Source organism: Amphiura filiformis, unplaced genomic scaffold (genome assembly GCF_039555335.1).
Source record: "Amphiura filiformis unplaced genomic scaffold, Afil_fr2py scaffold_38, whole genome shotgun sequence".
NCBI classification, from domain to species: domain Eukaryota; kingdom Metazoa; phylum Echinodermata; class Ophiuroidea; order Amphilepidida; family Amphiuridae; genus Amphiura; species Amphiura filiformis.
Genome location: NW_027305502.1, coordinates 1105072 through 1126312, shown reverse-complemented (window position 1 = coordinate 1126312; position 21241 = coordinate 1105072). Strand labels below are relative to the sequence as shown.

The 21241-nt window shown below is 35.4% G+C and overlaps 1 protein-coding gene across 3 annotated transcripts in view; it reads right to left on the bottom strand.

The window, feature by feature from the left end:
• Window positions 1-16728: 16728 nt before the first annotated feature.
• LOC140144064 (N6-Methyl-AMP deaminase-like) overlaps window positions 16729-21241 on the bottom strand; it is a 38226-nt gene continuing 33713 nt past the window's right edge. Inside the window, exons 7-9 of one of the 3 annotated variants that reach the window (XM_072165892.1) lie at window positions 20982-21120; window positions 19208-19308; window positions 16729-17578 (exon numbers count right to left, since the gene is read on the bottom strand). In XM_072165892.1, the coding sequence (XP_072021993.1) occupies window positions 17387-17578; window positions 19208-19308; window positions 20982-21120 (432 nt within the window). In that variant the 3' untranslated portion in view covers window positions 16729-17386. The remainder of the gene's footprint in view (window positions 17579-19207; window positions 19309-20981; window positions 21121-21241) is intronic. The other 2 variants (XM_072165891.1, XM_072165894.1) reach the window with 2 other exon arrangements.

The following is a 21241-nucleotide window of genomic DNA, read 5'->3' as shown; positions in this document are numbered from 1 at the left end:
TATAGATTGTTGGATTGATGCGAAAGTATAAATTAAGTATAAATTAAATGTAGACCTATTTAACACACATGTTTCAATTTAGCTTATAGTATGTCATTGGTGGTATTCGTGGTAGCAACATTTCCAACCCCATTAGTTGTGCATGCGCTACACACAAAAAATTACTAGCATTCCAAGTACTTGTCAATGTAAAATTATGAAACATGAATTTCATTCATGGTGTTGTCTTTTTAAAGACATTTCTTGTTTGTAAACTATTTTTGCAAACATTTTTGGCCAAATATTTTGGCAACACTGAAATAACATTAGGCCCCTATGTTAAAATATTTGCACCCAACAAACACAGAAATGTTCTTAAAATGTTTTTTACAAAACGTTTTCATAACATTTAAATGTCGGGTTATATGAAGGTCGTGAAAACATTGTTATTAAAACGTTTTTATACCCTTTATATAACCCGACATTTAAATGTTTTCTGTAAAACATTTGTGTTTGTTGTGCAGTAAATTACCAACAAATGTTTTTAATGTTATGAAAACGTTTTATACCATTAATGTAGGCCCTTTATATAACCCGACATTTAAACGTTTTCCGACAACCTTTCATAACCTTTTGCGAATGATGTCGAAAACGTTTTGTGTTTGCTGGGTTCTGATATCAAATAATTTTGATTTTTTGAAATTCGCAATGTAATACACATTTTATGGCAAATGATTTAAAATTGTACTTAAAGTGTATGTAGGTGGGATGAAAAGCCGACGATCAATTGAAAATTTTGACCTTTCGTATTGAAGATTTTTTTCCCCAAAACACCAACAAAAAAGAGGTCTTTTTGGGGAAAAAAATTTATTTAATGCGTTTTAGATGCAAGTCGCGCTCAGTTTATTCTCTCAGAGGCCTTCAAAGTTAAAGAAACTGTCAAAAATTGTGAGAAAACTAAGATTTCTCAGATTTGAAGCAAAATTGTCATAAGGTGACAAATCGGCACAAGTCTTTAAACCTCTCAAATCTTAATTTTTTATAAGGGGGGGGGGTGATTGTTGTAAAATCATTAATATATAGACCTTTGCCATTATGAAACCTAGTTTCTTTTCATTTTAAAGCGGTTTTTAGCAGATAAACGGTCAAAAACTATATGTTGAGAATTGGTATTTAATGCAAATCTAGGGAAATAAGCACAAATGGTCAAAATATTGAAAATGTGCACATTTTGGAATGCACCATGTATCTTTGATACGACATTTCTCTTGATGTGGATGTCACAGAGCACTCAAACCTTGAGTGTTTTACTCAAAAAATTTATATTTCAAGAAAAATATAACAAAATTCGATTTTATGAACATCATAATTCCTTGAAGGGGCACACCACTAAATCAATGCGCCATTTGTGTAACCCTAATGAGTTCCGGTAAATTACAGAAACTTTTTGAGGTATTTTGGGCTGGTCTTTAAACTTATTATGCAGAAAGAGTGGCGAATTATAGCTTAAATAAAAGTGTAAAGCCTATACAAAAATTTGAGTAGCCAAAAAAGTCACATATTTATAATTATTTAGAAAATAGGTCCGCGAATTGAAAAATGGCAGAATCGGGTTTGCAGTCTTGAGAGCATGTCAAAAACAGTGAGGGCGCTGTTCGCGGCCTCCTAGCGGGAAAACGAGATGGAAGAACCCCATACATTGAAACATATGTTAAACTTTCATCGATTTGCAATCGACTGGTCATCATAAAAATTTAAACGAGCCCAAAAGGCCTCAAAATGAGCAAAGAAACCCGGTGTTTTTACACGCGTTTCAATGGGAAGATTATTTAGTGGTGTGCGCCCTTCGAAGGGCCTAGGCGTAAAATCGTGCTCCTGAGAGATTCAGCCAAAATTGGAAGTTGGCTTTCGATTAAATTGCAGTTTTTTTATTTAAATAGATAGTTTTTATGTTAGTGAATATATTTAATGCGTTTTAGATGCAAGCCGGGGATGCAAGTCGCGCTAAGTTTATTCTCTCAGAGGCCTTCAAAGTTAAAGAAACTGTCAAAAATTGTGAGAAAACTAAGATTTCTCAGATTTGAAGCAAAATTGTCATAAGGTGACAAATCGGCACAAGTCTTTAAACCTCTCAAATCTTAATTTTTTATAAGGGAGGGGGGTGATTGTTGTAAAATCATTAATATATAGACCTTTGCCAATCGACTGGTCATCATAAAAATTTTTAAACGAGCCCAAAAGGCCTCAAAATGAGCAAAGAAACCCGGTGTTTTTACACGCGTTTCAATGGGAAGATTATTTAGTGGTGTGCGCCCTTCGAAGGGCCTAGGCGTAAAATCGTGCTCCTGAGAGATTCAGCCAAAATTGGAAGTTGGCTTTCGATTAAATTGCAGTTTTTCCACCATGGTGGGATAATTCTGAATTGACACTTAATTTGGGTGTACTTTGTCTTGGGTCCAATCTCTATCATGGAAAGTTTGCTATATATTTCTAAATATATGATTGTTTGTTCTAGACTTGGGTTTTAGCGTTTCATATTTGAAAGAACTAATGTTTAATTGCAACATTTCGAAACCACAAACCAAAACTGGGTGCTATGATGTACAAGATTGGGCTACAAGTATGCATTTTACCAAGTTAGCAATAGGTAATTGCTTCATTTTGCATATGCATGACTTTCTTTATTATACTCAAAATCGGATTTTATTATACATGTTATAAGGAAGTTGTTTACGTGCATTAGGCTCCTTCACAGCCGGTTTCTGTCGTGTATGTTTGCGAGTGAGTCACAAGCAGACTGGGTTGCCAGGGACTACAGGACAAAATACCTGTTTCTGACTATAACTATTAGCAAAGTCTGCATTTGGCACCATACTGATAATGGTTAATTGGAAATCTGAAGATAAACACTTCTTTTGTAAACAGATGATACTCTGTGATTATTTATGGATGGAAACTTAGGAAATTGCTGTTAATGGAATAATTGATATATTAAACATACATTTTGTTTTGTTAACAATAAAAATCCATTCACAAATAATGTTTTTCGGAACCATTTGACATTAAATATTTTGAACAATTGCTCTATGAAAAATGATATAAATGCACCCCTGCTGATCCATGCTACTGATAAGCTGTCAACAAGTGACCACTAATTCAACAATTATAATGAGCAATTATCTGACCAGACAGGAACCAAGCTGGGTATAAAGTGGGGGGTAAAATACCAGTAATTGGGGTAGATAGTTGCTTTTGGTTTTATACATTTTGGTAGAGCAACTGGGCAGTTAGTAGTAACAATTATAATCAACACATTCAGAAAATAAAGATTGAATTGAGCCAGGAACCCCTGGGATTGAGTAATCAGTCTTTTTTATTATAATTGTTAAAGGTCATCTGAGCCTGAGGTGGAATAAGTATATATTGTTGGATTGTCAGAAATTATGTACAAAGTCATGTCATAAAACGTAATCACAAAGTCGTCTGAATATAGATTGTTGGATTGATGCGAAAGTATAAATTAAGTATAAATTAAATGTAGACCTATTTAACACACATGTTTCAATTTAGCTTATAGTATGTCATTGGTGGTATTCGTGGTAGCAACATTTCCAACCCCATTAGTTGTGCATGCGCTACACACAAAAAATTACTAGCATTCCAAGTACTTGTCAATGTAAAATTATGAAACATTAATTTCATTCATGGTGTTGTATTTTTAAAGACATTTCTTGTTTGTAAACTATTTTTGCAAACATTTTTGGCCAAATATTTTGGCAACACTGAAATAACATTAGGCCCCTATGTTAAAATATTTGCACCCAACAAACACAGAAATGTTCTTAAAATGTTTTTTACAAAACGTTTTCATAACATTTAAATGTCGGGTTATATGAAGGTCGTGAAAACATTGTTATTAAAACGTTTTTATACCCTTTATATAACCCGACATTTAAATGTTTTCTGTAAACATTTGTGTTTGTTGTGCAGTAAATTACCAACAAATGTTTTTTAATGTTATGAAAACGTTTTATACCATTAATGTAGGCCCTTTATATAACCCGACATTTAAACGTTTTCCGACAACCTTTCATAACCTTTTGCGAATGATGTCGAAAACGTTTTGTGTTTGCTGGGTTCTGATATCAAATAATTTTGATTTTTTGAAATTCGCAATGTAATACACATTTTATGGCAAATGATTTAAAATTGTACTTAAAGTGTATGTAGGTGGGATGAAAAGCCGACGATCAATTGAAAATTTTGACCTTTCGTATTGAAGATTTTTTTCCCCAAAACACCAACAAAAAATAGGTCTTTTTGGGGAAAAAAATTTATTTAATGCGTTTTAGATGCAAGTCGCGCTAAGTTTATTCTCTCAGAGGCCTTCAAAGTTAAAGAAACTGTCAAAAATTGTGAGAAAACTAAGATTTCTCAGATTTGAAGCAAAATTGTCATAAGGTGACAAATCGGCACAAGTCTTTAAACCTCTCAAATCTTAATTTTTTTATAAGGGGGGGGGGGGTGATTGTTGTAAAATCATTAATATATAGACCTTTGCCATTATGAAACCTAGTTTCTTTTCATTTTAAAGCGGTTTTTAGCAGATAAACGGTCAAAAACTATATGTTGAGAATTGGTATTTAATGCAAATCTAGGGAAATAAGCACAAATGGTCAAAATATTGAAAATGTGCACATTTTTGGAATGCACCATGTATCTTTGATACGACATTTCTCTTGATGTGGATATCACAGAGCACTCAAACCTTGAGTGTTCTACTCAAAAAATTTATATTTCAAGAAAAATATAACAAAATTCGATTTTATGAACATCATTATTCCTTGAAGGGGCACACCACTAAATCAATGCGCCATTTGTGTAACCCTAATGAGTTCCGGTAAATTACAGAAACTTTTTGAGGTATTTTGGGCTGGTCTTTAAACTTATTATGCAGAAAGAGTGGCGAATTATAGCTTAAATAAAAGTGTAAAGCCTATACATAAATTTGAGTCGCCAAAAAAGTCACATTTTTATAATTATTTAGAAAATAGGTCCGCGAATTGAAAAATGGCAGAATCGGGTTTGCAGTCTTGAGAGCATGTCAAAACAGTGAGGGCGCTGTTCGCGGCCTCCTAGCGGGAAAACGAGATGGAAGAACCCCATACATTGAAACATATGTTAAACTTTCATCGATTTGCAATCGACTGGTCATCATAAAAAAATTTTTAAACGAGCCCAAAAGGCCTCAAAATGAGCAAAGAAACCCGGTGTTTTTACACGCGTTTCAATGGGAAGATTATTTAGTGGTGTGCGCCCTTCGAAGGGCCTAGGCGTAAAATCGTGCTCCTGAGAGATTCGGCCAAAATTGGAAGTTGGCTTTCGATTAAATTGCAGTTTTTTTATTTAAATAGATAGTTTTTATGTTAGTGAATATATTTAATGCGTTTTAGATGCAAGTCGCGCTAAGTTTATTCTCTCAGAGGCCTTCAAAGTTAAAGAAACTGTCAAAAATTGTGAGAAAACTAAGATTTCTCAGATTTGAAGCAAAATTGTCATAAGGTGACAAATCGGCACAAGTCTTTAAACCTCTCAAATCTTAATTTTTTATAAGGGAGGGGGTGATTGTTGTAAAATCATTAATATATAGACCTTTGCCAATCGACTGGTCATCATAAAAAATTTTTAAACGAGCCCAAAAGGCCTCAAAATGAGCAAAGAAACCCGGTGTTTTTACACGCGTTTCAATGGGAAGATTATTTAGTGGTGTGCGCCCTTCGAAGGGCCTAGGCGTAAAATCGTGCTCCTGAGAGATTCAGCCAAAATTGGAAGTTGGCTTTCGATTAAATTGCAGTTTTTCCACCATGGTGGGATAATTCTGAATTGACACTTAATTTGGGTGTACTTTGTCTTGGGTCCAATCTCTATCATGGAAAGTTTGCTATATATTTCTAAATATATGATTGTTTGTTCTAGACTTGGGTTTTAGCGTTTCATATTTGAAAGAACTAATGTTTAATTGCAACATTTCGAAACCACAAACCAAAACTGGGTGCTATGATGTACAAGATTGGGCTACGAGTATGCATTTTACCAAGTTAGCAATAGGTAATTGCTTCATTTTGCATATGCATGACTTTCTTTATTATACTCAAAATCGGATTTTATTATACATGTTATAAGGAAGTTGTTTACGTGCATTAGGCTCCTTCACAGCCGGTTTCTGTCGTGTATGTTTGCGAGTGAGTCACAAGCAGACTGGGTTGCCAGGGACTACAGGACAAAATACCTGTTTCTGACTATAACTATTAGCAAAGTCTGCATTTGGCACCATACTGATAATGGTTAATTGGAAATCTGAAGATAAACACTTCTTTTGTAAACAGATGATACTCTGTGATTATTTATGGATGGAAACTTAGGAAATTGCTGTTAATGGAATAATTGATATATTAAACACTAGCGGGATACCCGCGCTTCGCGCGGGTCCCCGCTAGATGAGTAAATGGGAGCGATCACTAAAACAGGAGGAATTACTGAAAAGGTAGAATCATTGAAAGGTAAATTTTATTTTTCTAAACCTGTCCCTTCTTGCATTTCCATTTTCTTTTCAGTTTCTTCTGCACGGGCCTAGTTTGTTTCCATTAAAACAAAATGCTATTTAGCTTGTGATTTTCCGTTTCCATGTTATTTTTCTATCTAGGCCTAACCCCATTCCCATTATTTTCTAAATCTATCCTTTCTTATTTCCCGTTTCCTTCAGTTGTTATTTATTTTTCTTTTTTTTCCTGATTAGTTTCTAATTTTAACTTCTTTTTTTCCCTGATTAGTTTCTTTCTTTCCCTCTTTAGTTTCATTTAGTTACTGTAACCATAGCCCGTATAATAGGCCTACCCGTACCTTTTTTGTCCTCTTCTTTTTTTTTTTTTTTTTTAAATTCATTTAGCTCCTTTCTTTCTCTTCAGTTTCTTTTGCATAGGTCTATTTTGTTCCCATGCTGCTTAGCTTGTGATTTCCGTTTCCATGTTGTTCATTTATTGAGCCCCGTTCCCATGCATTATTTTATAAATCTACCATTTCTCACATTTCTCCTTTTAGTTTTGGTTTTTTTCTACATTTTATTCCCATTTTTCATATTCCCTGCTTAGCTTGTGATTTCCCGTTTGAATTTTATCTATTTACATTTTTTACATTTTTTACATGAGTTAGTTAGTTAGTTAGTTAGTTAGTTAGTTAGTTAGTTAGTTAGTTAGTTAGTTAGTTAGTCATTTTTAGCTTCCTTCTTTCCTCTCGTATCCTCACGATTTTTTATCATCTTGGCGGGTAATCTCTTAACCGAATCCAGTACCATGCATATAATCCACAACCCGACCCATCCATAGGCCTACCTTTTCAGTTTTGTCTTCCTTTCTTTTCTTTTCTATTTCTCTGGCACGGAAAGTTGGTCTGTGCATATTATGCACCCCATACGTGCGCGTCACATTGCTTAGTACGCCGACGTACTAACGCCAACGCGCTGCTGCCAGTTAGTTACGGTACGCGCTACCACTGAGTTTTGACCACTTGACAACAAAAATCCCGGGAAAAACCCCGGTTTTAACCATATTTTCACTGATTTTGAGGACAATTGTTGGTCTTGACAGTTTTCAACCAAATATAGTGCAATGCGTTCCCCGTATATTCCTCAATCTCCCCTATGAATTTGGCTGTAAAACTAAACGACGATTCATAGGCCTAGAATAAATTCACGCGACGTAGCCTTAATCTCTTGGCTGCCAACTTCGGTGCAGTGGCGGAAAATGGGGTGCGTAGCTCTGCGTAGGGGCGAAAAGCTCGTAAGATCATTCTTAAAGTACGCGGTGTTGTGCATCTAGATAGCCTGAATCATTTCTTGGCCACCTCGCAGTTGGCAGAAAACAGGGCAATGTTGCTCTGCGTATGGTTTTTTAATGGAAATATTATTACGCTGTTCACACTGTCCTTATTACCCACAATGCCACTGCATGCGATTTTGCATAGCAACACGACAGTTTTTTATGTTATTCTCTTAGTTACCATCAATTTTTGCAAAAACGAATGTCCGATGGAAAAATGGCAATATATACCCGATCAATATACCACTAAATCAAAGCCGAAAGTCTAGGCAATTCGGAGAACACTCGCGCACAAGATGGGCAATCTTCCTTTTATTTATATAGATACATTTTGTTTTGTTAACAATAAAAATCCATTCACAAATAATGTTTTTCGGAACCATTTGACATTAAATATTTTGAACAATTGCTCTATGAAAAATGATATAAATGCACCCCTGCTGATCCATGCTACTGATAAGCTGTCAACAAGTGACCACTAATTCAACAATTATAATGAGCAATTATCTGACCAGACAGGAACCAAGCTGGGTATAAAGTGGGGGGGGTAAAATACCAGTAATTGGGGTAGATAGTTGCTTTGGTTTTATACATTTTGGTAGAGCAACTGGGCAGTTAGTAGTAACAATTATAATCAACACATTCAGAAAATAAAGATTGAATTGAGCCAGGGAACCCCTGGGATTGAGTAATCAGTCTTTTTTATTATAATTGTTAAAGGTCATCTGAGCCTGAGGTGGAATAAGTATATATTGTTGGATTGTCAGAAATTATGTACAAAGTCATGTCATAAAACGTAATCACAAAGTCGTCTGAATATAGATTGTTGGATTGATGCGAAAGTATAAATTAAGTATAAATTAAATGTAGACCTATTTAACACACATGTTTCAATTTAGCTTATAGTATGTCATTGGTGGTATTCGTGGTAGCAACATTTCCAACCCCATTAGTTGTGCATGCGCTACACACAAAAAAATTACTAGCATTCCAAGTACTTGTCAATGTAAAATTATGAAACATGAATTTCATTCATGGTGTTGTCTTTTTAAAGACATTTCTTGTTTGTAAACTATTTTTGCAAACATTTTTGGCCAAATATTTTGGCAACACTGAAATAACATTAGGCCCCTATGTTAAAATATTTGCACCCAACAAACACAGAAATGTTCTTAAAATGTTTTTTACAAAACGTTTTCATAACATTTAAATGTCGGGTTATATGAAGGTCGTGAAAACATTGTTATTAAAACGTTTTTATACCCTTTATATAACCCGACATTTAAATGTTTTCTGTAAAACATTTGTGTTTGTTGTGCAGTAAATTACCAACAAATGTTTTTAATGTTATGAAAACGTTTTATACCATTAATGTAGGCCCTTTATATAACCCGACATTTAAACGTTTTCCGACAACCTTTCATAACCTTTTGCGAATGATGTCGAAAACGTTTTGTGTTTGCTGGGTTCTGATATCAAATAATTTTGATTTTTTGAAATTCGCAATGTAATACACATTTTATGGCAAATGATTTAAAATTGTACTTAAAGTGTATGTAGGTGGGATGAAAAGCCGACGATCAATTGAAAATTTTGACCTTTCGTATTGAAGATTTTTTTCCCCAAAACACCAACAAAAAATAGGTCTTTTTGGGGAAAAAAATTTATTTAATGCGTTTTAGATGCAAGTCGCGCTAAGTTTATTCTCTCAGAGGCCTTCAAAGTTAAAGAAACTGTCAAAAATTGTGAGAAAACTAAGATTTCTCAGATTTGAAGCAAAATTGTCATAAGGTGACAAATCGGCACAAGTCTTTAAACCTCTCAAATCTTAATTTTTTATAAGGGGGGTGATTGTTGTAAAATCATTAATATATAGACCTTTGCCATTATGAAACCTAGTTTCTTTTCATTTTAAAGCGGTTTTAGCAGATAAACGGTCAAAAACTATTATGTTGAGAATTGGTATTTAATGCAAATCTAGGGAAATAAGCACAAATGGTCAAAATATTGAAAATGTGCACATTTTTGGAATGCACCATGTATCTTTGATACGACATTTCTCTTGATGTGGATGTCAGTGAGCACCCAAGGCTGGCGTGTCTTTATCAAAAAAATTTATATTTCAAGAAAAATATAACAAAATTCGATTTTATGAACATCATAATTCCTTGAAGGGGCACACCACTAAATCAATGCGCCATTTGTGTAACCCTAATGAGTTCCGGTAAATTACAGAAACTTTTTGAGGTATTTTGGGCTGGTCTTTAAACTTATTATGCAGAAAGAGTGGCGAATTATAGCTTAAATAAAAGTGTAAAGCCTATACATAAATTTGAGTCGCCAAAAAAGTCACATTTTTATAATTATTTAGAAAATAGGTCCGCGAATTGAAAAATGGCAGAATCGGGTTTGCAGTCTTGAGAGCATGTCAAAAACAGTGAGGGCGCTGTTCGCGGCCTCCTAGCGGGAAAACGAGATGGAAGAACCCCCATACATTGAAACATATGTTAAACTTTCATCGATTTGCAATCGACTGGTCATCATAAAATTTTTTTAAACGAGCCCAAAAGGCCTCAAAATGAGCAAAGAAACCCGGTGTTTTTACACGCGTTTCAATGGGAAGATTATTTAGTGGTGTGCGCCCACAACGTGGAGCTGCTACGCGTAGCTTACTTTTCGCTTCGCGGAGCTAAATTGACCAATCATGTTAGATCTTTTCATTACGCGGAGCCAGTGGATGCATCCTCGTTCCAGAGAGAGAAAACTCTTGCCAAAATTAATGTTTACTATGGGGATTTTAAATGAATCGAATGTAAATAAACCACGACCAGTTGTACAGGATCAATACCATTGTTTGATTAGTGTATTATAGTCAATGTTACCTTGCATGCATGTGTCATGTGTGTGGCGTGTCTGTTTGTTTGTTTGTCTACTGTGTCAGGCCAGGATCCTGACACCCACGGTACTGATACTGTCATACTATCACGGTGATCATATTGTTGAATGTTGACTTTAAAATAATCATGATGCAGTCATGTCTACAGTAGAATTCACCACGACCTTTGAAGGACTTAAACCCCATTAAAAGCTATTAAACCAAGATAACACTCAATGAAAACAGCTCAACTATGTTACATCAGATCTTCTCTGGTTAAATACACACTGCACTTGTGTCTGTTTTACCTGTGCAATGAGCAATGAGCTGGTATTATAGTTTCAGTTGGGTGAATGATTATAAAGCGAAAGCAAGGTAACAATACTGTGTGGGCTTTTGTTTACGAAATGAGACAATAGTCTGCTTATTGTTAACCAGCGTTCTTGAAAATGAGAAGCATAATGGTTTGCAGACTTAACACGGATTAGAAATAATTTCTTCATATATTTTGGTGTTATCTGTCGTTTACATATCCTTCCTAAAACACAAAAGTACCAATATTTCCAAACACCTTAAATTAGCTAAAAATTTAGGACATGTTACAAAACTATATTTTCTAGAAATTCAGAGAATACTTTAAATATTGGCCGGTTATTTTTTACACAGTGACGTCAACTAGGCAATGGCCTATACTTCTAACATACACTATTTGTAGAGGTCACGCGTCAATAGTGAGCGCACTGAGTATTGTGTATAGGAAAACGGACAGTAACTAGTACAGTATGTATGGCCTACTAGTATATAAAGTAAATCCGAACTGGTTTGCTGAAGGTCGAATTCCGCAGGCCACGCCGCGCAAGTTTTACCAATTAGCTCCCGGCGATACACTGCAGATCGCAGAATTGTGTGCATGGTTTACCACCACTCTGCCTAGCTATATAGTTATGTACAATACTGTATGAGTTTCTTATGAGTGCATGTCCATCTTAATAATAAGTCGGTTCGTACTTTTCATAAACTACTTTTTGAATCATAACTTTCGTGACCGAGGATATCTTGCAACTACGTGAAGCTCGTCTGGCAAATTCTTAATGAATAAATTCGCTTCACGTAATGAGTAAGTCGTACTTGATTGGTCAGTTTTACCTCCGAGTAATGAAAAACTCTAACATGATTGGTCAATTTGGCTCCACGGAGCAAAAAGTCAGCTACGCGTAGCAGCTCCACGTTGTGGCTGTTGCGGCCTACCATATCAGTATCCCATATGATATTTCTATTGCAAGAAAATTTTATTTGTTGTCAGGTAAATCACAGGTTTAATTTAAATACACTAACTGGAAATTAAATTCACTAATTAGTGAGGACCGGTATTTTGCTGTGGATGTTTAACTGCAATTTTGATGTAAAAATTTGAAATCCACTATAAAAATTGTGATAATATTCAACACTTTGAGAAAATAATTATATAAAGGAATGCATGTAAAATCCAGGTGCGATACAATGTACATTATTGACACACTATCACTCTCTTTATCTACGTCAATAATAGAATAATCGATTTCAATCGAATTGAATACATTGCTCCATTTTGAGTTTGTAGTTGACTACTGAGCGACCTAAGCGATCGATTGCTAGCCAATCAGATAGAACTCATTTTCTTGCGTTCGGTGACATACCACTCGCCCGTCGCTCACCAACGGAGTATTAAATTTATATTTATCGTATAGGACGTCGACACTGTGACCCGCGCTTCGCGAGGGTCCCCGCTAGATGAGTAAATGGGAGTGTTCACTCAAACAGGAGGAATTAATGAACAGGTAGACTCATTGAAAAGGTAATATTTTATTTTTATACACCGGTCCCTTCTTGCATTTCCTTTTTAGCTTCATTCTTTTCAGTTTCTTCTACATGGGCCTATTTTGCCCCACCCCCCCTTTTTTTTTATAAATATTTACTGCTTAGCTTGTAATTTTCGGTTTCCATGTTATTTATTTATTTAACCCCGTTCCCATTATTTTTTTAATCTACACTTTCTTACATTTCCCTTTTAGCTTCTTTTCTTTTTCTACATATTTTGTTTCCATTTTTTATATTTCCTGCTTAAAGGGGCATTTCGTGATCCACAGCCTCATCCCCCCACTTTTCTCAAAAAAAGTTGAGATTTTTATATCACTGGAAACCTCTGGCTATATAATGTTTATGTACAAAATATTCCTTGCAGATTAATTCGTTTTGCAAAGATATCGTGAAATTTGAATTTCGTTCTGGTGCACCAGAACGAAATTACAACGCATTGTCTATGGAGCAGTGTAATACACATAACTCATTCATAACTCGCAAACGCAAAATCGGAATCAACTGAAATTTTAGGAATAGGCTTTTTCGTGGATATATACTGAAAAATGTCATAAAAAGAGGATGCTAGGATCACGAAACACTCCTTTAAGCTTGTGATTTCCCGTTTGCATGTTATTATTTATTTATTACCACAACCCCGTACCCGTAATCCATCCAAATTAGGCCTGCTTTTTTTTGTCCTTTCTTTTCTTTTCTTTCCGTATATTTTTAGCTCGTTCTTTCTTTCTATAGTTTTCTAAATTTGTGAAATATTTCTGTTGTTTCATTAGCCCCGCAATGCTATCTTCAGAAGATAGCTGTTTGCGCTCGCGTTATGAGAAAATGATGCAGGCCGTAAGGGGGCTCTCGCGTGTTCACAGATGCATGTCGCGTCGCGACGGGTGATTTGCAAATCGCACCGTAAATGGTATCTTGAGTAGATAAAAACAAAAAAACAAAAAAAAACATGAAATATAAAAAAAAAATATATACCAAATGATCTTACTGACTCGTCTCATGCTACGTCTATGATTTCCTTCTTTTTTGTATTATTTCATTAGGTTTAAAAATGCTATCATCAGTAGATAGGCCTAACATTATATTCAACCTTTCTCAATTTATTTGTATTTTAGAAATAAATACTATCTTGAGTAAATAGCGGAAAAACTAACAAGCAAACAAATAAACAAACAAACAAAAACATCAAAACAAACTTTCCTAACAGACGTTTTCTAAATTTGTGAAATATTTTCTGTGTTGTTTTATTAAGCCCGTAAAGCTGTTTGTGCGTTCCGAGAAAATGATGCAGGCCGTAAGTATGCTTTGAGCGCGTGTTTTTGACAGCAGATGCGTGATGTCCCAAAGGGCCTATATTGATTTGCAAATCACACCGTAAATTCTACCTAGAGTAGATAACAAACAAACAAGCAAACAAACAACAAACATGTAGTACAAAAAATATACCGAATGAAATTTCTGACTTGTCTCATGCTAAATCTGATTTTTTTAATTATTTCATACGGTTCCAAATGGTATCATCAGTAGATAACAAAATATTGTCAACCTTTCTTACTTACTTTCTTTTTATTTTAGAAATAAATACTATCTTGAGTAGATAGCGGAAAAAACAAACAAATAAAATACATCAAAAAACAAACTTTCCTAACAGTGCCATTTTGTGCAACTTTGCATTAACTCGGGTAGCTTTGAGCAATTTTATGCAACTTTATGAAAACTTTGGGCAACTTTGCAAAATGTTTAGGCAACTTTGCAAAATGTTTAGGCAATTTAATGCAATTTTGTGTAAATTTGATCTATTTTGACAATTTTGGGCAATTTCCCCTGTGGCATCTGAAAAGGCTGCAATTTTGAAACAGAGATACAGGCAAACTACTTTGGAAGAACAAAAATACATAAATAAAATAGTACACCACTGAGTTAATTATGTGGTGCCTAAAGTAGGCCTATGTTTACAACAATATATAGGGGCTCGTTACATCCAGCGCAAAAATGACCTGGTAGTAGCAGCTCGGACGATTCCCTCATTTAGTGGATCCCGGTGTTGGATGTTATCTGAAATTATGCGCCATATTAATAATATTAATTATGAAATAATGTTTACATTCAACGTTGTGACCTATATAAATTCTTACGCCGAAAGTAAGACTTACTTTAAGAACTCTGCTAGTATGATCCCAATTTCATGAATGATCCCTTGAAAAGGTCATTCGTTTTACTGTCTAGTCTTCTAAAGTTCCAATACAAACAAACTGAACTAACTTCCCTGATCCAAAGTGATTTGTTTTTATAATTCATTCAGCCGACTTTTGAATTATTATTTGGAGCTTGTCACACCATCAATTAGTAGTATCGATTCCCAGGCGCTTTAGGACTGAATCAGCAATAGACATTTACGTAGCCTTTTTTTACCGTAGTCTCCTCCGCCGTCGGTTTGTGTGGAGTGAGCGCCCTGAGCGGAATCAACTCGGCTGTGGAGGAGACTACTGAAACAACTTTTTAATGCCCCTTACAAAAATTATTTGGAAGCAAAAACTAAGGACATCACAAATCATTAGTTGAACTTTTATGAGGTTGATTTGATCAACTTATGATTTATGATGTACAGGGGACGTTTTACTTCTGTGAACCCTAAACACAGTTTTCTTTCACTCATGCAATCTGAGGAAAGGTTTAAACTCCACTTATAGGACCATTGTGCATAATAGACTAAAATTTAAACATTGAAGAGAAAATCACTGTTGGCATCATAATTATTATAGAATTTGTTACGGTGCAACAAATTGAACAATTCCATTGACATTTTATTAAAAGTTATGAAGAAATGCAGGAAAATACCATAATTTTTCACTCCTTTTTTTATTGCTCAAACAAATCGCCATTTTTCTTATGCACACATGACCAAAATTTTTACCCCTCCCCATCGAATTCTGACCATCTCCAAACTCCTTCACTGATTGCTCTTTCAAACATTTATACTTCCATCGCATCTTTACTAATAAACCCCTGAAGACAAAGAAAAGGACTAATTTGTCTTCATGGGTGAAGTAAAGACATGATGGCAGTATAAGAGTTTGAAAGAGCAATTACCGTAAAAACTGGATAGTTAGCACATGTGTTTACTATAGAGCGCTTTTGAAAACATGGAATTGTACCAAAGTCTGGTGATTTACCAAATGAGCTAATGGAGTTGAGACACAAATTTGCAGGTTTACTTGTTCGTATATAACTATGTGTATCGATGATTTGCTCTAATCCTTTGCACTTTTGTGGATGGGGCACTTCATGTTTGCAGGTTTTGAAAGTGCTCGATAGTAAGCACATATGCTAATTATCGAGTTTTTACGGTAGTGGATTAGTTTACGATTGGAGTGTACTCTCAGGTGATATGCCGACTGCTCAGTATCAGAAGTGAGTAAGCAGTGGTGGCGCCACAGGGGGGCAGGGGGCAAATGCCCCCAGTCAGAACTATTGCCCCCCCTGTTGCCCCCCAGTAAAAACCGAAAATTGCAAAAAATTCCACTTTTTGCGGCAATTTTGCTCAAAATTTGGTGATTTTGCCCCCCTGAAATTCACTTTTCCCCCTCAATGCCCCCCTTGGCGCCGACACTGTACGTAAGTGCAATAGCTGCCCTGTGAACATTTGGCAATTTACACACAGTATATTATACTCATCTACACATGGCAGCTATTGCACTTACCCAATTTTGGCACCAAGCAGTTGATATGACACTCACTTCAGGCCAAGACTCAGGGTTCGGTTTTTGGCAGCAAAAATCAGAAAGTCACAAAAACTGGGATTCAACATTTTGTTTGTCTCATCAAGTCCTTTGATTTGATATGATGTATTTCAATTAAGTGCACTAGTGTGCAATGAAAACCTATGCCTTTAACTTCTTAATATGTTAACTTATAATCACAAAATCTGGCCTTCTTGTTTTGTTACTAATAATTTGTTTTGAGGTGAAACAAGTGAAACATATATCACGTTTTTAGTTTTTGCCATTTTTGCCAGCAAAAACTGTTTTCCAAGTGGAAAAAACTGCAGTAAAAACCACATTTTTTTCCACCTCCAGCAAAAAATCTGCAAAACCTGCTTCAAAATGATAACATCTAATGCTCAGTAATTTCACACAGTTGAGTCTCTTTGAATTTTGCAGTTTTTTTAATTGCACCATTTTTTATTCAATCTACGAATACAGAATATTGTCTTCTTTTTAAATACACAAGTGAGTTATCAAACTGCACCTAACACAGGGATTGAGTTTTAAGGCATGCAAATGTGATCACACACCTTAAATCGCCTGTTCGATTGCAATTTATAGCACACCTCAATTCCTAAACTTCTTACTGAGTGCAATTTAATAGCATACCTGAAAGCCCACCTTAACATTGCCAGAAGTGTGATTTGTAGCACTCCTGCTATTTTCAAAACTCAATCCCTGCTAACAAAACTGTCCACACCTTGATATTAACTTGCTTGTTTAATGCTTTGCATGCTAGCCATAGACTACAACATAAAAAGTCCCAAGTTTTGTGATAATTTCTCAAAATATCAAAAGCTATCTCAAGAACCACTGAACCAATACTAGGCTTGTTTGTACTCATTTTTATGCATTTTTCATGCTGAGTCCAAATATGGTCATGGAAATTTACAATTCTGATTTTTTTTTAAATTGCAGTTGACACCCGCGTGGAGAGAGTTCAAACATATGACCACTCAAAACTAGTGTAGATTTTCATTTTGTGTGGTGAATACAGGAATACCCGTAGAGTTGTTACAAACACAAAACTGAATCAAATTTTATAGCTGCAATTTTGACCTCTCATTGGTCCAATGTTTACGTAAAGTTTGCTTTACATCATCATCTGCAAATATGAAGTCTATGCTCCGTTCGGAAAGTTGCCATAACTGCTTTCTGCTAAGGTCAAAGGTCATCATGGCCAGGTGATACTCTTTGCTTAGGGTGGTGTGGAAAACTCCTTTGTCGTCGGTCTGTTAAGTGAAATAAGAACAAATCAGTTTCCATAAGGTGATGGAAAAAAAAAAACCTGTTCTACAGGCAGACGTATATCATTTCAAATTTTCTTTTTTTTCAAATGACCTGAAAAATAACCAAAATCTGTTTGCAATATTTTGGAATACAGAATATGTTTAGGCATTCATTTGTACAGGAGATTTTCCCCCAAATTTCTTTAAAATCTGAGTAGGTCAGGCCCATAGAAGAGGAGTTTTTTTTATTTTGTTGCCTACGGCTAATGAAAGTTGATTCTTAGTTTCCCATCACCCACCCTCATCACCTTTTCAATTTGACCAAAACTTTCTTTATTTTCATAAAAAAGTCAATTATCTGAAAATTGAGATGGAAATAATCAAAATTGAAACTCTCAAAATGTCTGACATCCCCTGCTGATCATAATCGGCAGTTTTTCTTAGTTGTAGGGGTAGAGGATGTAGTAAATAATGGAAATTTAAGGATTACCTCATCATGTTTCTAGTGATTACAAAAATTGCAAATTTCTTTTCATTTTAATAAAAACAAATTCAAATCTTTTCTCAATCTATTGCAAAATGTCTGTAATGATGATCTGTTTTGAGATGGTCTTTCATTTACAATATAGGTAATAGTCATATAAATGAAAGTTTTGGCAATAATGAAAAAAACTTATCATTTTATTTCATTAGCCTAATGAAAGTCCCCGCCTGAAACTGTCAGTTAACACACACACACACACACCCCTTTATTAACGCCCCCAACAGGGATTGCTGTTTCAATATTGGTTGGAATGAAGGGTATCACTCTTGCATTAAAGAGGTTATTATACAGGTGGGATGTGTCTTGGATCAGACCCACATACAGTGTTAGGAATAAGGCACCCTCTAGGGCCAAAAGCTGTCAAAATTGATGGGGTTCATAGATTTTCAGACTAAAGACCTGCACAGAGAAGATATCTTACCCTTCCCAGAATCCTTTACATCACTTCATTTCATCAAATAACATTCTCATTACTTTGTACAGGTTCCCATTGTTTTCATTTTGTGAATGGACTGGCTAAACATGGGTCAACAGTCAAGAGACAAGGGGCAGTAGTCTTCAGTGAACAGCTCTTTTCAGATCTACCAAACTTTTCAAATTAGCAGATAGGCGAGATCTGCTTGTTCTCTGTTGACAAGGGACAGTCTTCAGTGAACAGCTCTTTTCAGAGCCATCAGTAGGCAAGGGAAGGCCAACATATCTGATTCTTAAGTACTTTGTCCTGAAGAAGTCAGAGCTGCTCCTGACGAAAGCTTGACAGTTCTAAACTTGTCCAACGGCAAAACCCCTAAAAACCCACTAATAGTCATGAAATAAACATACTTTGCAAGAACTGGATGTGCTCTGTTCATTGAGGTACATTTTGTCACTATCGACCTATGTTACACTAGATAGCAAATTAGTACAGAAAATTAAAATGAGAGAAATGCATTATGGGAAGTGAAAATTAAAAAAATTTGCCTGGTATGCCTCTGATAAGAAAGATTTTAAAATTTGGGCCACACACAGGAAAAAAAGGTTTGGTAAGCCATGCATCAGAACATTAAACTGGTCTTTATGATTATAGTCCACAAAAACATGGTACTTACACATATCACACACGGATGTCCCTTGTCAAACCAATACTTGAAATGATGTTCATCAAATGATGCTACGGTCTTACCAACAAAGTTGGATGTCTGACATAATTCTGTAAGCGACAAAATAAATGTATTCATTTAGCTCTTGAGGGCGCACATTTGTGTTAGCTGCGCAGCAGCCTGCACCAAATCTCTATTATGACATTAAATAAGTACTAAAATGCATTTGAATTGGCAGTTACAGTGGATGGCACTGGATGACAAAGACCTTATAGCCAGTTCTGATCAAGCAAACCTCTGGCAAATGCACTGGATCACCTTTGTTCCATAACCATTAAAGCCTTAATGTACGATCTTTTTAAATTTTTAGATTTTTCTTTTTTTCTTCTAAAATGATAATATGCAATCATTATGAAAGTTCCCAATACATTTGGACGCCGAAAAACATTGGGAATTTGCAAAGAAACAACATCATAAACTTCACCTCTATCACTCAAACATCTCGCACTATTTGGAATTAGGACAGCGAGTGCGGCCTCAGAGTTAGTCTCCACGCGGCCAGTTTGGTTACGCCTCCCTCCACATGTGCAAGGAGCGTAACCAAGCTAGTTTTGTACGAGACTACGGTTTATGATCGTGGTTTACATAAAGTCATAATCTAAAATTATGACTTTATGTCGGACCAACAGAAAATAAATCCCGCTTTTACTACAAATAGGACTTAATTTGACAGTTTGCTCATAGATTTAAGGGGGTACTACACCCCTGCCCAATTTTGTGCCTATTTTTGCATTTTTCTGAAAAATTATAGCACATTGGTAACAAGTAAAATATGTATATTATAGGGCAAGGACTACAACTACTGTACTGAAAATTCAGCAACTCAAAGCAAGTAGTTATTGATTTATTGATCAAATATTGGTTTTCCTCATTTTTGACTGTAACTCCACAACTGTTGTCTGCGCTGAAACAAAATTTCCAGTGTAGTAGTTGTAGTCCTTGCCCCTACAATATACATATCTTACTTGTCCCCAATGTGCTATATTTTTGAGAAAAATGCAAAAATGGGCACAAAATTGGGCAGGGGTGTAGTACCCCCTTAAGTTAGAACATGTGTAAGTATTACAAATATGCCAAAAAATCGGTTTTGAAAAAAATAAAGGTAAATTCTGAAAAAAGATCGTACATTATGACTTTAGGGTATAGGACATTTTTTGTTTTTGCTTTAGCCCCCGAATGAAATGTATTCAATTATGTTTGTACTCACTCAGGTAGCATTGTGTGTAAATTTTACATCCAAACTAAGTGCTATTCTTTTTTTATGGGCATTTTAGTGTCTAAAATGGCCTAAAATGAGGGTTTTTCAATATTGCCGTCCATTTCTAATTGTCACCCCATAGACTTTACATGTAAAATAAAAAGGCCCATAAAAATTGAATAGCACTTAGTTTGGATGTAAAATTCACACAAAATGCTTTTTGAGTGATTACAAAGATAATTAAATAATTTCATGCGGGCGGTATGTGAATTTTTTTTAAATGTATTGCTTGTACAATGACATTTCACAATAAAATGTCCATTGGAAACAAAGGTGTGGATGACATAGACCTCATACCCAGTTCCGAACAGGTATAACCCCTCACAATGCAGTGTATCATAAAGACCTCATATCCACTTCCCGTCAAGGTAACAATTAACTGTTTTTTCACCCTATTAAAAAAGCACACAAAATCCACTACTCTATCTCAACATACGAACAACAAAAACAGCACAAAATATTTACCTAAAGGAATGCTGTGATTTTCTGTTGCTGCCACCAGTCCTTGTGACCCTCCCACTTCAGGATGTAGGAATGTCCCATGCCCTATTCTGTCTGTGGGAATGTTCAGCAGTGCCAGACTCTCTGCTTCTTGATCAGGAATCTAGGATAATGCAAATGGTACAATAATGAATTTTAATCTTTACCAAAAGCAGCCAGGACACATTAACGTTGAAAAACAAACAAAACACAACAGTGCATCTGCCCGGATTCGAACTTTATAA